Below are 15727 nucleotides of genomic sequence, written 5' to 3'. Positions count from 1 at the left end.
GGTCAGATGAAACCAAAATAGAACTTTTTGGTAGAAACACAGGATCTCGTGTTAGGAGGAGAAAGAATACTGGATTGCATCCGAAGAACACCATACCCACTGTGAAGCATGGGGGTGGAAACATCATGTTTTGGGGCTGTTTTTCGGCAAAGGGACCAGGACGACTGATCCGTGTAAAGGAAAGAATGAATGGAGCCATGTATCGAGAGATTTTGAGTGAAACGTGAGACGTGGCTGGGTCTTTCAGCATGACAATGATCCCAAACACACAGCCAGGGCAACAAAGGAGTGGCTTCGTAAGAAGCATTTCAAGGTCCTGGAGTGACCTAGCCAGTCTCCAGATCTCAACTCCATAGAAAATCTGTGGCGGGAGTTGAAAGTCTTTGTTGCCCAACGACAGCCCCAAAACATCACTGCCCTAGAGGAGATCTGCATGGAGGAATGGGCCAAATTACCAGCAACAGTGTGTGAAAAGCTTGTGAAGAGTTACAGAAAACGTTTGGCCTCCGTTATTGCCAACAAAGGGTACATAACAAAGTATTGAGATGAACTTTTGGTATTGACCAAATACTTTATATCCACCCTAATTTGGAAATAACTTGTTTAAAAATCAAACACTGTGATTTTCAGTTTTTTTTTTTTTTTCCACATTCTGTCTCTCATGGTTGATGTATACCCATGTTGACAATTACAGGCCTCTCTAATATTTTCAAGTGGGAGAACTTGCATAATTAGTGGTTGACTAAATACGTATTTGCCCCACTGTATTTTGACCACTTGGGTCACTGTTGAAACAATGGAACAGTCCGCTTCTAAAATTGTTTGACAACTTCCACAAACTAAGTCTCTGGTCTGCATCCAACTGACCTTCTAGTGGTATCTCTACTTGCAAAAGTAAGTGGTTCTGGAAGTAGTTTCATAACTTGAAATTTCCTAATCCGTTCCAAGCCCCCCAAAATTCAGGCATAAATCTTTTATAATGCACAGCAATGCATCAAAACATGCAACAAATACATGTTACAATTAAGATTATTGCACAATAAACATAAAATCAAAGAATAAAAGTTTATGAACTCTTGTAAAGCTGTCAGAACACGAGCGAATGAAAAGGACACTTGGATCCACACATACACATACAGTAGAGGTCCCTCTTAGCCAATTGGATGCAAGGGATGCTAGGCAATAGCCAATGGCAGAGCAGCTATAAGTATGCTACGTTCAGTAAACTCATTCCGTATTTTTACCTTTCGTATCCTTAAACGTCTTTCGCAACGAGAGACAATGTTTTCTCATTGAGGTGTGTCTTAACCAGAAAAATCTGTGTGTAGAGACATTTGTAAGTGGAGGTACCACAGTAATGGGTTTGTATCTCTTGCTAAAAAGAAATAATTAATGATGGCCCAATATTGCACAGAACTGAATATAAACTATAAAGTGAAACTATTCTTCCTCGGATGAGTCTGTTAAAATTTCTTTTTAGTGTGATTTAATCCATTGTTTATGTCATTTAATGCTTTACATAGTAAGCATTTAGTTTTTTTTTTATCTAGCTAGGCATTTCTTTGATTTCGGCACTCATGTTTAGGGTGATTGATGAGTTTGAGCCTATCGCAGTACAAGTATACAATGTAAGAACTCGTATACAGGAGACCCAACGAACAACCATTAACAGGTATAGGTATACCAGTCTTCATTTAACCCAAAAATATATGATTTTGTTCTGTAAGATTAAAATTGTGTAAAGCCCCACACTAGCACTGGGACAATAAGCAAACTTCTACACAAAAATGTCGAAGCTGAGATTTGAATCCAGAACTTTGGACTATGAGAAAGTAATAGATGCAGTGGCAGTTCCTGGCATAGGCAGGCTGGGTGGTCGCCCGGGACGCCAGGTTGCTAGGGGGCGCCAATTGCACTGCCACATGTTTTTACCAATATAACGTGTAAATATCTTACCATTAATAGCCACCAGTCGTTTAGTGGCGCTCATGAGAAAGTAAGGAACAATTCCCACTAACAATGTTCAATCATTAAATCCAAGGTCAAAAAATGAAACTAAAATGGTCACATAACAACAAACTAAATAGCATAACTAGCAATTGATGATACAACTGGAACATTAAACGAAAAAAATAATTAGCACAGAACATGAACTTTGAATGTTATTTAAGTTAGTTGCACCCCATGACATGAGGCATGATGGATGACAACAGCGTTGACAGTAGGTGGCAGCAGAGCTTTGTCTGTCTCTCCCAAAGGAAGTGAGAGAAGAAGTGTCATATGTTCTCAAGTAGTCTTGAAGCCCAAGAAGTGTTGGGAATTTTATAGCTATTTGTGTAAAAAAAAAAAAAATGATATAAATGTGCTTGTGTTACTATAGAACAAAATGCAACAAGTGCTTAAGGGACCATTTGTTATTTAGAAATAATAGCTTTTCCACGGTGTTTGGCTTTAAACAGTTGTATTTTGGAAAGTATTTCACTAGCTTTAAATAAAAGACTTTCACAGCCCGAAATCCACAAAAAGTGAGATGACTGATAGGCCTTGCGTTTCCCTACGGGCAACCGAAACAAATTTAATTAAGTTCTAATTTAATAGTATTTATTTTTAACATTTTTCATTATCGTATCATGATGTAACGCTTCGTGACCCTGGCATATCATGGTTCATAGTATTGTGAGTTCAAGTGTATCGTCTCATCTCTAGCTATCAACCCCAGCTCAACCAATCCTCTCAAGGGGAACGCGAGTGATTCTCAGCTACGCCGCCCCCTCATCCCCACCTGCTCATCCGTTCTTCTCAGAGGCCACAAAAACCTCTGTTCGCCCAAGGCACCATTTAGGCAAGGACCACCTCTGAATAGATGTGCCACATAATCTAACATGCTGCTGTGGCCTTTATAGCAATACAAAACATCTTAAAGCAAATCTTAAATTAATAGTGACCCAAGACCTGTGGCTTGTCTTTTTACCTCTGTCTGTATCGTAGAGAAAGACAAATCGGCTCCAGTCGTAGTGGTCTAAAAGGGACAGCAAAGCTCCTCTGATGGATGGTCGCAGCTGCAGGGTGAACTGGGCTTCTCCTTCAGTGGGGAAGCTGGGTGTTACAAGGCTGATGTGCAGGGCCCCACAGAATGACGTCAGCGTGTTGACCGAGCGTTTGTCATAAAGGCCGAATATGGCGAAGACTCCTCTTGAATACTGTGAACAGACTGCAAGGGTGGGGGGTGAAAATGGAGGACGGGTGTGGATGAAACGAGGAAGGAAGGGTGATTAGAACAACACTTAATGAGAGCATTTACAAGATAAGAAAAGATAACCTTTATAAGTCCCATTACTGAAATCATTATTTTTATCATTAGTTTCGACTGATTAATAGAGTGTCAAACATAAAAGAGTCAATAGAAACAGCAGAATGAGATGTCTGGCACAGGCAGTGAAGACTTGGCACATTTCATATGAGTGCATGCACACACACTCAGTTGTGCTGCGCAACACACAAATGAATTATTCTTTTTTTTTATTCTTACAAATGAGGCATCATTTAAAAGGATATTAACCCCGCTCGCAAGAAGAAAGGGAGCTTTTTGTTTTGGTATATACTTGGTCAGAGTCTATTGTCCATTGTTTTGAATATGTATATTAAGGGGACGGTCAGTCTAAATATGTTACTAGCAGGCCCACTTTAAAATTAAATCACCTTTGACCACCCTTGCATGCAAGCAAGACAGTCATGTGATTGATTTATTGATTCATCACACAGTGCCAACCTCAAGTGTCAAACCATTTCGCAGCCATTTGATGACCGACCTAATCAGGTGAAAGAGGTGGGAGCTGCAGACGTGACCAAGAAGCAACCATCTGGTTTACAATGTCAGAACGCAAATCGGTTCTTGTAGATATGTCAATTTCTCAAGTTTTGTTGGAAATACACTTAATCTCCTCCCTAAAAGAGGAGCAAAGGCCGTCAATATGAGTTCTTTTTTTTTTTAACAGGAAACTAACTTTTGCTCTTCCGCGAACCAATACGTCATACTGTGGCTTAATGTGGATTGATCGCCTTCTGATGGCGAGCCCATTAGAGTAAAGAGGCGGGAGCTGCGGACGTGACCAGGAAACAACAATCTATGTGCATACTATGGTGGAATGCAAAGCGGTTATTGTATATAGGTCAATTTCGCAAGTTTTGTCTGAAACACAGTTGATTTCCTCATTAAAAAGAGAAGCAAAGAACGTCTCTAAAAGCTTATTTGACAGTAAACAATGTTTTTGCGAGTGTGACACAAGAGCCATCATCTAATCTACAGCCGTATATTTTTGAAGGTTCCTCCCATGAAAAGGGTCTCAACTGGATCAATCCCAGATTGATACATGTAATATATTCATAGCGGATCTATAGAGCGATCAATGTAGTGTGCTAGGTTAACCTTTAACAGTAGGGCTGCAGCTACCGATTATTTAAGTAATCAATTATTTATCAGCTAGTTAGTTCAAATAATCAGGTTATCAGATTAGGAACATTTAAAGCGTTGCAGAATAAATTTTAGGAGATGTAATACAAAGGCTTGCTAAGGTTTGCACTTTCAAAAGAGCATTAAATGTGAATACAAAATAGGATTCCTGTGTTGCGAGTGCTGCCTTAGAACCAACAGCCTCTGTGTGCGCATGCGCGGGCGGGGAGATAGGGAAGCGCTCACTGTAGTGAATGTGTGTGTGTGGCGACATTCGAAGCAGCTGGATGCATTGTGTTCTTGTCGATAAACACCACAAGTTACAAAGCGATCCTGAGCAGTTTATGATTCCCACATGTCACGAACAAGGGAGGTAACACCTGAGTGTTTTTTCAAACTATGCAGAATTTGCTTTCATATCACAAGAGCAATGAATAAATTTAAAAGATAAATCAAAAATACCTGATTTTAGCTTCAAAAGGTATAAAAAAAATAACAAATGAGTATCAAAGTACAACAAAAGAACAATTGGCTAACTCGTATAGCAAAAGTCCGCTAGCTTAAATGCTATGAAATGCTACTATTTTTTTTTTTTTTTTTAACAATGCTCTTAATGAATCATTCAAACACACATTCCCTCAAAGAACTGCTAAATATACCTCTAAACTAAATTATGAATGCATAAACAATCATATTGGCTCAAACAAAAACCTGCAACCTTATGTTGGTCTTAACAGGGAGCAGCTGGATCCAGCCATATTAGATGAGTTATGTCATATTAACATTTGCCACTAGAGGGCAGTGTATCCACCCAAAGGAATAAAATTAAATGCAAATGCTTCAAAACAAATCATTACAACACCACTGTAATTAAACGAATCCTCGAAGCAGCAAAATTCAATTCAAGGCTTTTTTTCTGAACAAATTACTCGAGTTAATCGATTAATTATTGAAGCTCTATTTGACAGTGTATAATTAAAACTCTCTGCTCAGAAATGGGCTCACTTTCATACCCTGGTAGTCAAAAAGGTCTCTCTTAACTTCAATTTACAGTACAGGGAGTGGATGTGGATCTTGCAATCAAGTTGTGTTTGATGCTTGAAGATGCTGCAGGTTGTGGCTTTGTGATCAGAAAGAAACTCCAAATCAGACTTCATTTTTCAAGAAGTCAATGAGTAAAGTCACAAAAGCTGTTTTTTTGCACTTGTGATTTTATGGACCGTTTTAAACTTGAGCTGCATCCAGCATCATAAGTCACTCCCGACCTTATGATACATCACTTTGGAGTAAACAGTGAGTCTGCAGACTTTGCTTTTGGCAACGAGCGGATATCATTGGGTACTTAATCTTTCTTTTTTTCCACACATCTGTCAGATGTTCCATCCATCCTCTGTGAATGTTGCTCCACGCTTGCCTTCTCTTTACTCTTCTTCCTTTCCCGCCTTCGCTCGCTCCTCCTGGGACTCAGAGTAATTCCATTATCTGCTCTAAGCCTCAGTGGGGGTAAACAGTGAGGGACATGCAGCTTTGACGCTTTCCCTTGTGGCAATTAGACAAAGCTGAGACCTCTGCACCCAGTAGGGGATAAGGCGGGGATTTAGTCTTTGATTATGACACGAGCTAAATGTCTTCAATTTAGAGAACGTCCATTGAATGTACTTGGAAATAGTTATTCAATACAAACCGAATCACAGTGTGGTCTGAATCAACCACAGGACCTGCCAGTAATGTATTTTGAATATCCAAGAACTTACTGAGTGTTTTTAATTTGATTCTTTGAAAAGTATTTGCTAATGTGATTAAATCCGGATTTCTTATAGATTTTAAATTCTGTAGAACTACTGGAGGCCTGGGAATGTTTCAGTAGATTTGGGTTTTAATCATGTTCTTGGTTTCATTTCAGCCAAATAAGAGCAGTTTGAAATAGGGATGTAATGATGCGATCACTTGATCGGAACTCAGGCCGATCAGGCCATTTGTCAGGGAATCGGAATCGGGTGGAAATGATCGGGTTTTTAATTTATGCTATATATAATGAAAAAATATATATTGTGCTGACTAGAGTCTCCATGGTCTAGAGCCAGTTAACATTTTACAGTAGGTAACTGCCACCTTGTGGTCATAATAATTCACTGCATCCACCGTGTGACACAGTTTGGAACACATGCTCATTCACTATTAAAGTACACAGCCTCTCGATAGCACTGACGCTGTTGAGCGCTTCCTGTTACGTTTCTGTCTTGGAAACTACAGTGCCTTGCAAAAGTATTCGGCCCCCTTGAATCTTGCAACCTTTCGCCACATTTCAGGCTTCAAACATAAAGATATGAAATTTAATTTTTTTGTCAAGAATCAACAACAAGTGGGACACAATCATGAAGTGGAACAACATTTATTGGATCATTTAAACTTTTTTAACAAATAAAAACTGAAAAGTGGGGCGTGCAATATTATTTGGCCCCTTTACTTTCAGTGCAGCAAACTCACTCCAGAAGTTCAGTGAGGATCTCTGAATGATCCAATGTTGTCCTAAATGACCGATGATGATAAATAGAATCCACCTGTGTGTAATCAAGTCTCCGTATAAATGCACCTGCTCTGTGATAGTCTCAGGGTTCTGTTTAAAGTGCAGAGAGCATTATGAAAACCAAGGAACACACCAGGCAGGTCCGAGATACTGTTGTGGAGAAGTTTAAAGCCGGATTTGGATACAAAAAGATTTCCCAAGCTTTAAACATCTCAAGGAGCACTGTGCAAGCCATCATATTGAAATGGAAGGAGCATCAGACCACTGCAAATCTACCAAGACCCGGCCGTCCTTCCAAACTTTCTTCTCAAACAAGGAGAAAACTGATCTGAGTCTGTCCATAGGACAACAATCTGTCGTACACTGCACAAATCTGGCCTTTATGGAAGAGTGGCAAGAAGAAAGCCATTTCTCAAAGATATCCATAAAAAGTCTCGTTTAAAGTTTGCCACAAGCCACCTGGGAGACACACCAAACATGTGGAAGAAGGTGCTCTGGTCAGATGAAACCAAAATTGAACCTTTTGGCCACAATGCAAAACGATATGTTTGGCGTAAAAGCAACACAGCTCATCACCCTGAACACACCATCCCCACTGTCAAACATGGTGGTGGCAGCATCATAGTTTGGGCCTGCTTTTCTTCAGCAGGGACAGGGAAGATGGTTAAAACTGACGGGAAGATGGATGCAGCCAAATACAGGAACATTCTGGAAGAAAACCTGTTGGTATCTGCACAAGACCTGAGACTGGGACGGAGATTTATCTTCCAACAGGACAATGATCCAAAACATAAAGCCAAATCTACAGTGGAATGGTTAAAAAATAAACGTATCCAGGTGTTAGAATGGCCAAGTCAAAGTCCAGACCTGAATCCAATCGATAATCTGTGGAAAGAGCTGAAGACTGCTGTTCACAAACACTCTCCATCCAACCTCACTGAGCTCGAGCTGTTTTGCAAGGAAGAATGGGCAAGAATGTCAGTCTCTCAATGTGCAAAACTGATAGAAACATACCCCAAGCGACTTGCAGCTGTAATTGGAGCAAAAGGTGGCGCTACAAAGTATTAATGCAAGGGGGGCGAATAATATTGCACGCCCCACTTTTCAGTTTTTTATTTGTTAAAAAAGTTTAAATTATCCAATAAATTTTCTTTCACTTCATGATTGTGTCCCACTTGTTGTTGATTCTTGACAAAAAATTAAAATTTTATATCTTTATGTTTGAAGCCTGAAATGTGGCGAAAGGTTGCAAGGTTCAAGGGGGCCGAATACTTTTCAAGGCACTGTATATGTCTGTAAGAATTGTACATCGAAACCAATCTGATAATATGCAGTATATGTGCATTTATGGAGAAAAGCTATATGAACAAAAGTTGTCCCGCTGTATGGAAGCTAACCAATACTTATAGCTTATAGCTTAAGTAAAGTGTCTACATGGTATTTTTATAGCGGTGTGTATTGTGCAGTTGTGTTGAATGCATGGATGTTTCTTTGCTACCGTTTAAAAAAATTAAATGAATTATTTCCAACAAGACCAAGCCTTGTGTTTAATTAGAGGACATACAAGGTTAGCTGGCTGTCGGGCTGTGCACAAGGGAACGCACTGTTTTGGGCAGTACAATAATATATATATTTTTTATTTTAAGAGCTAAAAGTAACAAAATAATCCAGAAATACAATGACATTCCAAAAAGAAACAAAAATTTATCCTCCGCAACACGAACGTAAAAAGAGGAGGAAGTACTGTAAACAGTACAGTACTGAAACATGTTTGGAACTTCTGTTCAAATTAAGAAAAAAATTAATATTTTTTTTTAGGGGGTATCGGATCGGGACTCTGTATCCGCAGATTCCCAAAATCAGTTAACTCGGATTCGGGTACAAAAACATGCAATCGCAGCATCCCTAGTTTGAAGATGTGCGACGTAAATAAATGGGTTAAAGAACTTGGATTCTGTTGTTTTGTTATTGTAATGAGAAACATAAAAAAGAAAGCTGATTTAAATGTCTAATTCTTTAGTAAAAACATCATAGGGTGGCATATACATGTGAGCCAATATCATTTGCTGGTTTATTTTATTATTATTATTATTATTTTTTTTTTTTTTTTTTAATTAGAAGTATACTGACAACGATAGTGTACAGAAATTCTCAATGGTCTCCCACAGTGATATACAAAATTTTCAGGACACTGTATTCATGGTAGCTGTAAAAAGAAAATATAACACCAATGATTTTTCTGTTGAAAAAAGCAGCACCTGACAAAGTTTAACTGATTACCCATGTAAGAGAACAGATTGGTCAAAAGGTGTCCTCTTCATTGGTTGGAAAGAAAACCTGCACCCACTTGGCCCTTTATGGAGTCAGTTTGACACCAGTGCCTTACATGAAAAATCGTGGTATTAGTACACAAAACAGCGGTAAATTAATTTCATTTCATTGTTAATTAGTACATCTGTATGAATTATTCGATCCCTGTTCCTGGATTTCCTGTTAATGTTATTCTACATTTTCCAGAACTGACTTTATTCAGCCTTCAGACTAACTGGGACGGCCTGATGCCTTTATGTCTGAAAATGTGGACATTGGACATTTTTTACTCATGAAAATTTACCTTCAAACCTGACTATCAGCAAGCACAGAGTCAGCAGGCAGTCTGGTTTTGAGTATATTCATATTTGACGGAACCTTGCAAGGAAAATGCCTGCCATTCATCCATTGGCTGATAAAAGATACCTCTTGGAAGAGAGAAATGATGTCCTTACACTCTCTGTGGGCAAACGATCATCCACATACAATTGCATTTCTTTGACAGCTTTGTCAAGGAAAATGACATTTCCTTGCTCTTAGATGAATTTAGATTTTCTTTTTGTGGCAAAGCATTTGAACCAAATAAAAGTGAGTCTCTTTGGAATACTGTTTCCAAACCAAATTATGACATTTTATGGAAATTTCGCTAAAGTTGCTGACCTATATAGAGTTTAAAACTCTATTTTTGCACGCTCCTTGTAAGTTTCTATCAATTCAACGAGATATAAATGAAACATTGATGCAATACCTATGTTCAACCTCCAATATGAATAGGAGTAGATACATCATTGCAAGCACAGCTACTGGAAATTTACTGGCATGTCATTATGTCTCCGTCAGACATAATCTGTTTTTACTCATTGATGCAGCAGTCTTATATTTCCTCTCATGTTTCTTCCTTTGATATAAATCTGTTGTCTTGCTTGTAGCACAAGCCTTTAAACCTGCAATGTGCTAGACATGGGTCTCATTCTGATAAAACATACACCAAACCTGGCTCAGAAGATTTAATGAGAGAAGAAGACCATCAGTGATGTATCAGCACCACAGCAAACACATCGGACGGAATGGGTCTCCTGGGATCTCACTGTTTCTCTCAAAATTAGCATTTCTTTACTTTTCCTCTCTTATTGTCTTTGCCTGCTTCCTCACGACTCTGCGCCATCAAATGTCTTAATAATTCTAAGTCTCCATTCCATAAACCACAGAGTAGCTTTCAAATGTACTTTGCGGCTATCTCTATTTCTGCAGCTGTTGCAGTACAGCGCACTCCACTTTTTGTTTATTCAGGAATCCATGTTTTAAAAGCTCAGTATTTATTTACTTTTTTGTGAATAATTGCTTTTTATTTAACAGCAAGGACTCATAAACAAACGAGATGAATATTTATTTACCTGTGCCTGCTACTACAGAGAATCAACAGACAAATATGCACTGATGTTGTCACCTGCAAACACACAGAGGCCAACCTACAGATAGAAACTTATCACCCAATGTACACTTAATTACAATGGAACATATGGTAGATTATGTTTCATGCATGTTCACAACTTATAGGCAGATAGCTGCATATAAATTGTGAACATACCAAAATTACATTTGTTCAGCAATAAACAATCAGTATTTACTTCCTATAGTGACTGTTAAAAGCAGAAAGTACATACAGTGGTATGAAAAAGTATTTGAACCTTTTGGAATTCCTCACATTTCTGCATAAAATCACCATCAACTGTGATCTGATCTTTGTCAAAATCACAAGGATGAAAAAACAGTGTCTACTTTAACTAAAACCACCCAAACTATTTACAGGTTTTCATATTTTAATGAGGGTAGTATGCAAACAATGACAGACACGGGGAAAAATACAGTGGGGAGAACAAGTATTTGATACACTGCCGATTTTGCTGGTTTTCCTTGCAAAGCATGTAGAGGTCTGTAATTTGTATCATAAGTTCTCTTCAACTGTGAGGGACGGAATCTAATACAAAAAACAGAAAATCACGTATGATTTTTAAATAATAAATTTGCATTTAATTGCATGAACTAAGTATTTGATACATCACAAAAATCGAACTTAATATTTGGTACAGAAACCTTTGTTTGCTATTACAGATACCAAACGTTTCCTGTAGTCCTTGACAAGGTTTGCACACACTGCAGCAGGGATTTTGGACCACTCCTCCATGCAGATCTTCTCCAGAGCCTTCAGGTTTCGGGGTAGCTGCGGGGCAACATGGACTTTCAGCTCCCTCCATAGATTTTCTATCGGGTTCAGATCCGGTGACTGGCTAGGCCACTCCAGGACCTTAAGATGCTTCTTTCGGAGCCACTCTTTAGTTGCCTTGGCTGTGTGCTTTGGGTCGTTGTCATGCTGGAAGACCCAGCCACGACCCATCTTCAGGGCTCTCACTGAAGGAAGGAGGTTTTCAGCCAAGATCTGGCGATACATAGCCCAATCCATCCTCCCCTGAATACGGTGCAGTCGTCCTGTACCCTTGGCAGAGAAGCAGCCCCCAAAAATGATGTTTCCTCCTCCATGTTTCACGGTTGGGATGGTGTTCTTGGGGTTGTACTCATCCTTCTTTTTCCTCCAAACATGACGAGCCGAGTTTAGACCAAAAAGTTCCATTTTGGTCTCATCCGACCACATGACCTTCTCCCATTGCTCCTCTGGATCATCCAGATGGTCAGTGGCAAACTTCAGATATGTCTGGACATGCATTGGCTTCAGCAGCGGGACCTTGCGTGCGCTGTAGGATTTTAATCCACGATGGCGTAATGTGTTTCCGATGGTTTTCTTCGAGACTGTGGTTCCAGCTCACTTCAGGTCATTGACCAGGTCCTGCCGTGTAGGTCTGGGCTGATCCCTCACCTTCCTCATGATCAGTGATGCCCCACGAGGTGAGATCTTGCATGGAGCCCCAGAACAAGGCAGATTGACCGTCAACTAGAATTTCTTCTATTTTCTAATAGTCGCTCCAACAGTTGTTACCTTCTCACCAAGCTGCTTGCTTATTTTCCTGTAGCCCATCCCCGCCTTGTGCAGGTCTATTATTTTATCCCTGATGTTCTAACACAGCTCTTTGGTCTTGGCCATTGTGGAGAGGTTGGAGTTTGTTTGTTTGAGCATGTTAACAGGTGTCTTTTATACAGGAAACAAGTTCAAACAGGTGCAGTTACTTCCGGTAATAAGTGGAGAACAGGAGGGGTTCTTAAAAAAGAACTAAGAGCCGAAATATTTACTAGTTGGTAATGTATCAAATACTTATTTCATGCAGTTAAATACAAATTTATTATTTAAAAATTATACAATGTGATTTTCTGGATTTTTGTATTAGATTCCGTTCCTCACAGTTGAAGAGAACTTATGATACAAATTACAGACCTCTACCTGGCTTGCAAGTGGGAAAACCAGCTAAATCGGCAGTGTATCAAATACTTGTTCTCCCCACTGTAAGTAAGTGAACCATCACATTTAATATTTTGTTCAACCTCCCCTTTGGCAGGAATAACTTCAACCAGACGCTTCCTGCGGCTGCAGATCAGTCTGGCACATCGAACAGGACTAATCGTGGCCCATTCCTATTCCATTCTTCTCTACAAAACTGCTATAGTTCAGTCAGATTCCTGGGATGTCTGGCATGAATCGCTGTCTTTCTATCATGCCACAGCATCTCAATGGGGTTCAAGTCTGGACTTTGACTTGGCCACTCCAGAACGTGCATTTTATTCTTCTGAAACCATTCTGAAGTTGATTTACTTCTGTGTTTTGGATTATTGTCTTGTTGCAGCATCCATCCTCAATTTATCTTCAACTGTCTGACAGACGGCCTCAGGTTTTCCTGCAAAACATCCTGATAAACTTTTGAATTCATTCTTCCAGTAATGATTGCAAGTTGTCCAGGCACTGAGGCAGCAAAACAGCTCCAAATCATGATCATCCCTCCACCAAACATCACGGTGGGGATGAGGTGTTAATGTTGGTGAGCTGTTCCATTTTTCCTCCACTCATGACATTGTGTGTTACTCCCAAACAATTCAACTTTGGCTTCATCAGTCCACAAAATATTTTTGCCAAAACTTCTGTTGGGTATCCAAGTGCCGTTTTGCGAATATGAAACAAGCAACAATGGTTTTTTTTGTTTTTTTTTAGACAGCAGTGGGTTACTCCGTGGAGTCCTCCCATGAACACCATTCTTTGCCATAGTTTTACATGCAGTTGATGCGTGCACAGAGATATTGGACTGTGCCAATGATTTCTGTGAAGTTTTCGCAAACACTCAAAGGCCCTTTTTTACCTCTCTGAGTATTCCGTGCTGAACTCTTGGCATCATCTTTGGTGGACAGCCACTCCTTGGGAGAGAAGCAAAAGTGCCAAACTCTCCATTTGTAGACAACTTCTCTGACTGTCGATTGATGACCATCCAGACTTTTAGAGATGGTTTTGTATACTTTCCCAGCTTCATACAAATCAACAATCCTTGATCGCAGGTCCTCAGACAGCTCTTTTGACCGAGCCATGATGCACATGAGACAATGCTTCTCACCAAGACAATTCTTACCAGGTGTGTATTTCATAGTGGGCAAGGCAGCTTTAAAAAACTCATCAGTGATTGGGCACACACCTGGCTTAAATTATTTGGTAAAAATTTATTTCAATAGCTCTTTAAGTCTCCTTTGGCAAAGGGTTCACTTACTTATTTTTCTCCCTTGTGTCATTGTTTGCATGCTATCCTAATTAAAATATGAAAACCTATGAAAACCTATGAATGTTTGGGTGGTTTTAGTTAAAGCAGACGCTGTTTTTACATCTGTGTGATTTTGACAAAGATCAGATAACATTTGATGATGATTTTATGCAGAAATGTGAGAAATTCCAAAAGGTCCAGTTACTTTTTCATACCACTGTACGTATTTTTACAGTATTGTATAGTATTATTTGCCTCTCGTAACCTGATATTTCTTTCTTAACAAGAGGCAGTATTTTTGAACATGTCATAACCTGAAAATAATGTTTGTAGAGATGTTCATCAGTAGAGGTACCACTGTATGTAGAAGAGTACTTCTCAAATAGTGGGGCGCAATAACCCCCCCCCGAAGGTGTGCAGAGCCATGCCGGTGGTGGCACATGTGACCTCGGGGAACCATACATTTTTGCTGTACGAGAATAAAGTGTACTTGCACACCCACTCAGTAGGTGGCAGTGGCGCTCTCATTTTCAGTGTGCACAGTATTTTTGAACAGAATAAGAGCACACAGAAAAGACACAGTAGGAGATGAGGAAAGGCCAGTCTGTTTACTGTGTGTAAAAATGTTTGCACGGACAGCGGGAAGCCAAATCAATTAAGACATCACTTAAAGACATTAGACCCCAATCACATTGATAAGCCGCTTGACTGTTTTTCAGCGAAAACGTGTCGAATACTGCCAGCAGTCGTCCCTCTTTGTCAATGTTACAACAGTAAACCAGCGTGCACTGTTAGCATGCACAGTGCAAAATAACCCGACAACATAGCAAAGGAGCTTATACTGCCTGCAGCAAAAATAAAAACTGTCCCGCTCTTCAATGACACTGTCATGTAATTTTATCATTTTTGATTGATTTTATTAAGTTTTATTTTTCAGTATCAAATGGTCAAAAAATGTACCTTGAGTGTATTTTTACAGTTTTGAAGTGACTTTTTTTATTCAGGCGAATAGATGTGCCTTAACTCTTTTCTGTTAGAGACAAAACAATGTTCATGAAGTTATACTTTATTCTAAGTTGGTTTATATTACTTTTTTCCTTTAATATAAAAAGACAATGTTATGCAGAAGTGTACTTATAAAACTTTTAGAGACAAATCGTACTATTTACAGTGGTAGCAGAGAGTTGGGGGGGCGCGAAACGTTTACGTCTTTATGGAAGTGCGTAACAGATAATAATTGAGAAACACTGATGTAGAATAAAGAGGAAAAATGTAACGGGTCTAGTGTGGTCCAAAGCAGCGGATTAAGAGTAACCTTTCTTCTTCACAAATCTACTTAAGTACAAGTAAAAAGTGTGGTGTGGTAAAACTACTTTTAGAAATACGTTTTTGTTAAAAAGTTAGTCAAGTAATCGAGTAAACTTAACACATTATTACACACCACTGAGCGAGAGTGACTGTACAGTATGTGCACTGCAACTAGTTCACAGTGTGGTTTGCCTTTTGCTGGAATAGGCAACCCCGACAGGATAAGCAGTGTGTCAAATGGATGGATGTAGTAAAAGTCAAAATGGAAGCACTGTAGTCTGAAATTTGCAGATTGTAATTAGCATTGAAATTAACACCGATATGCAGCACAATGTTCAAGGTCAGAGTCCTTCAGTGCTGCCATAGAGCCTTAAACTTATTATGCTAAAGCATCTGGCACTCAGTGCCCACACGCTTCCATCTCTGACAGTATTATTGTCAGAG

At 39.4% G+C, this 15727-nt stretch overlaps 1 protein-coding gene across 7 annotated transcripts in view; it reads right to left on the bottom strand.

Moving 5' to 3' along the window:
* gria4a (glutamate receptor, ionotropic, AMPA 4a) overlaps window positions 1–15727 on the bottom strand; it is a 334213-nt gene that overhangs the window by 224582 nt on the left and 93904 nt on the right. For all 7 annotated transcript variants that reach the window (XM_057839069.1, XM_057839066.1, XM_057839067.1 and 4 more), the window contains exon 3: window positions 2972–3211. In XM_057839069.1, coding sequence (XP_057695052.1) covers window positions 2972–3211 — 240 coding nt within the window. The remainder of the gene's footprint in view (window positions 1–2971; window positions 3212–15727) is intronic.

This window comes from Corythoichthys intestinalis, chromosome 6, assembly GCF_030265065.1.
Source record: "Corythoichthys intestinalis isolate RoL2023-P3 chromosome 6, ASM3026506v1, whole genome shotgun sequence".
NCBI classification, from domain to species: domain Eukaryota; kingdom Metazoa; phylum Chordata; class Actinopteri; order Syngnathiformes; family Syngnathidae; genus Corythoichthys; species Corythoichthys intestinalis.
This window is presented reverse-complemented; position numbering and strand designations above follow the sequence as displayed.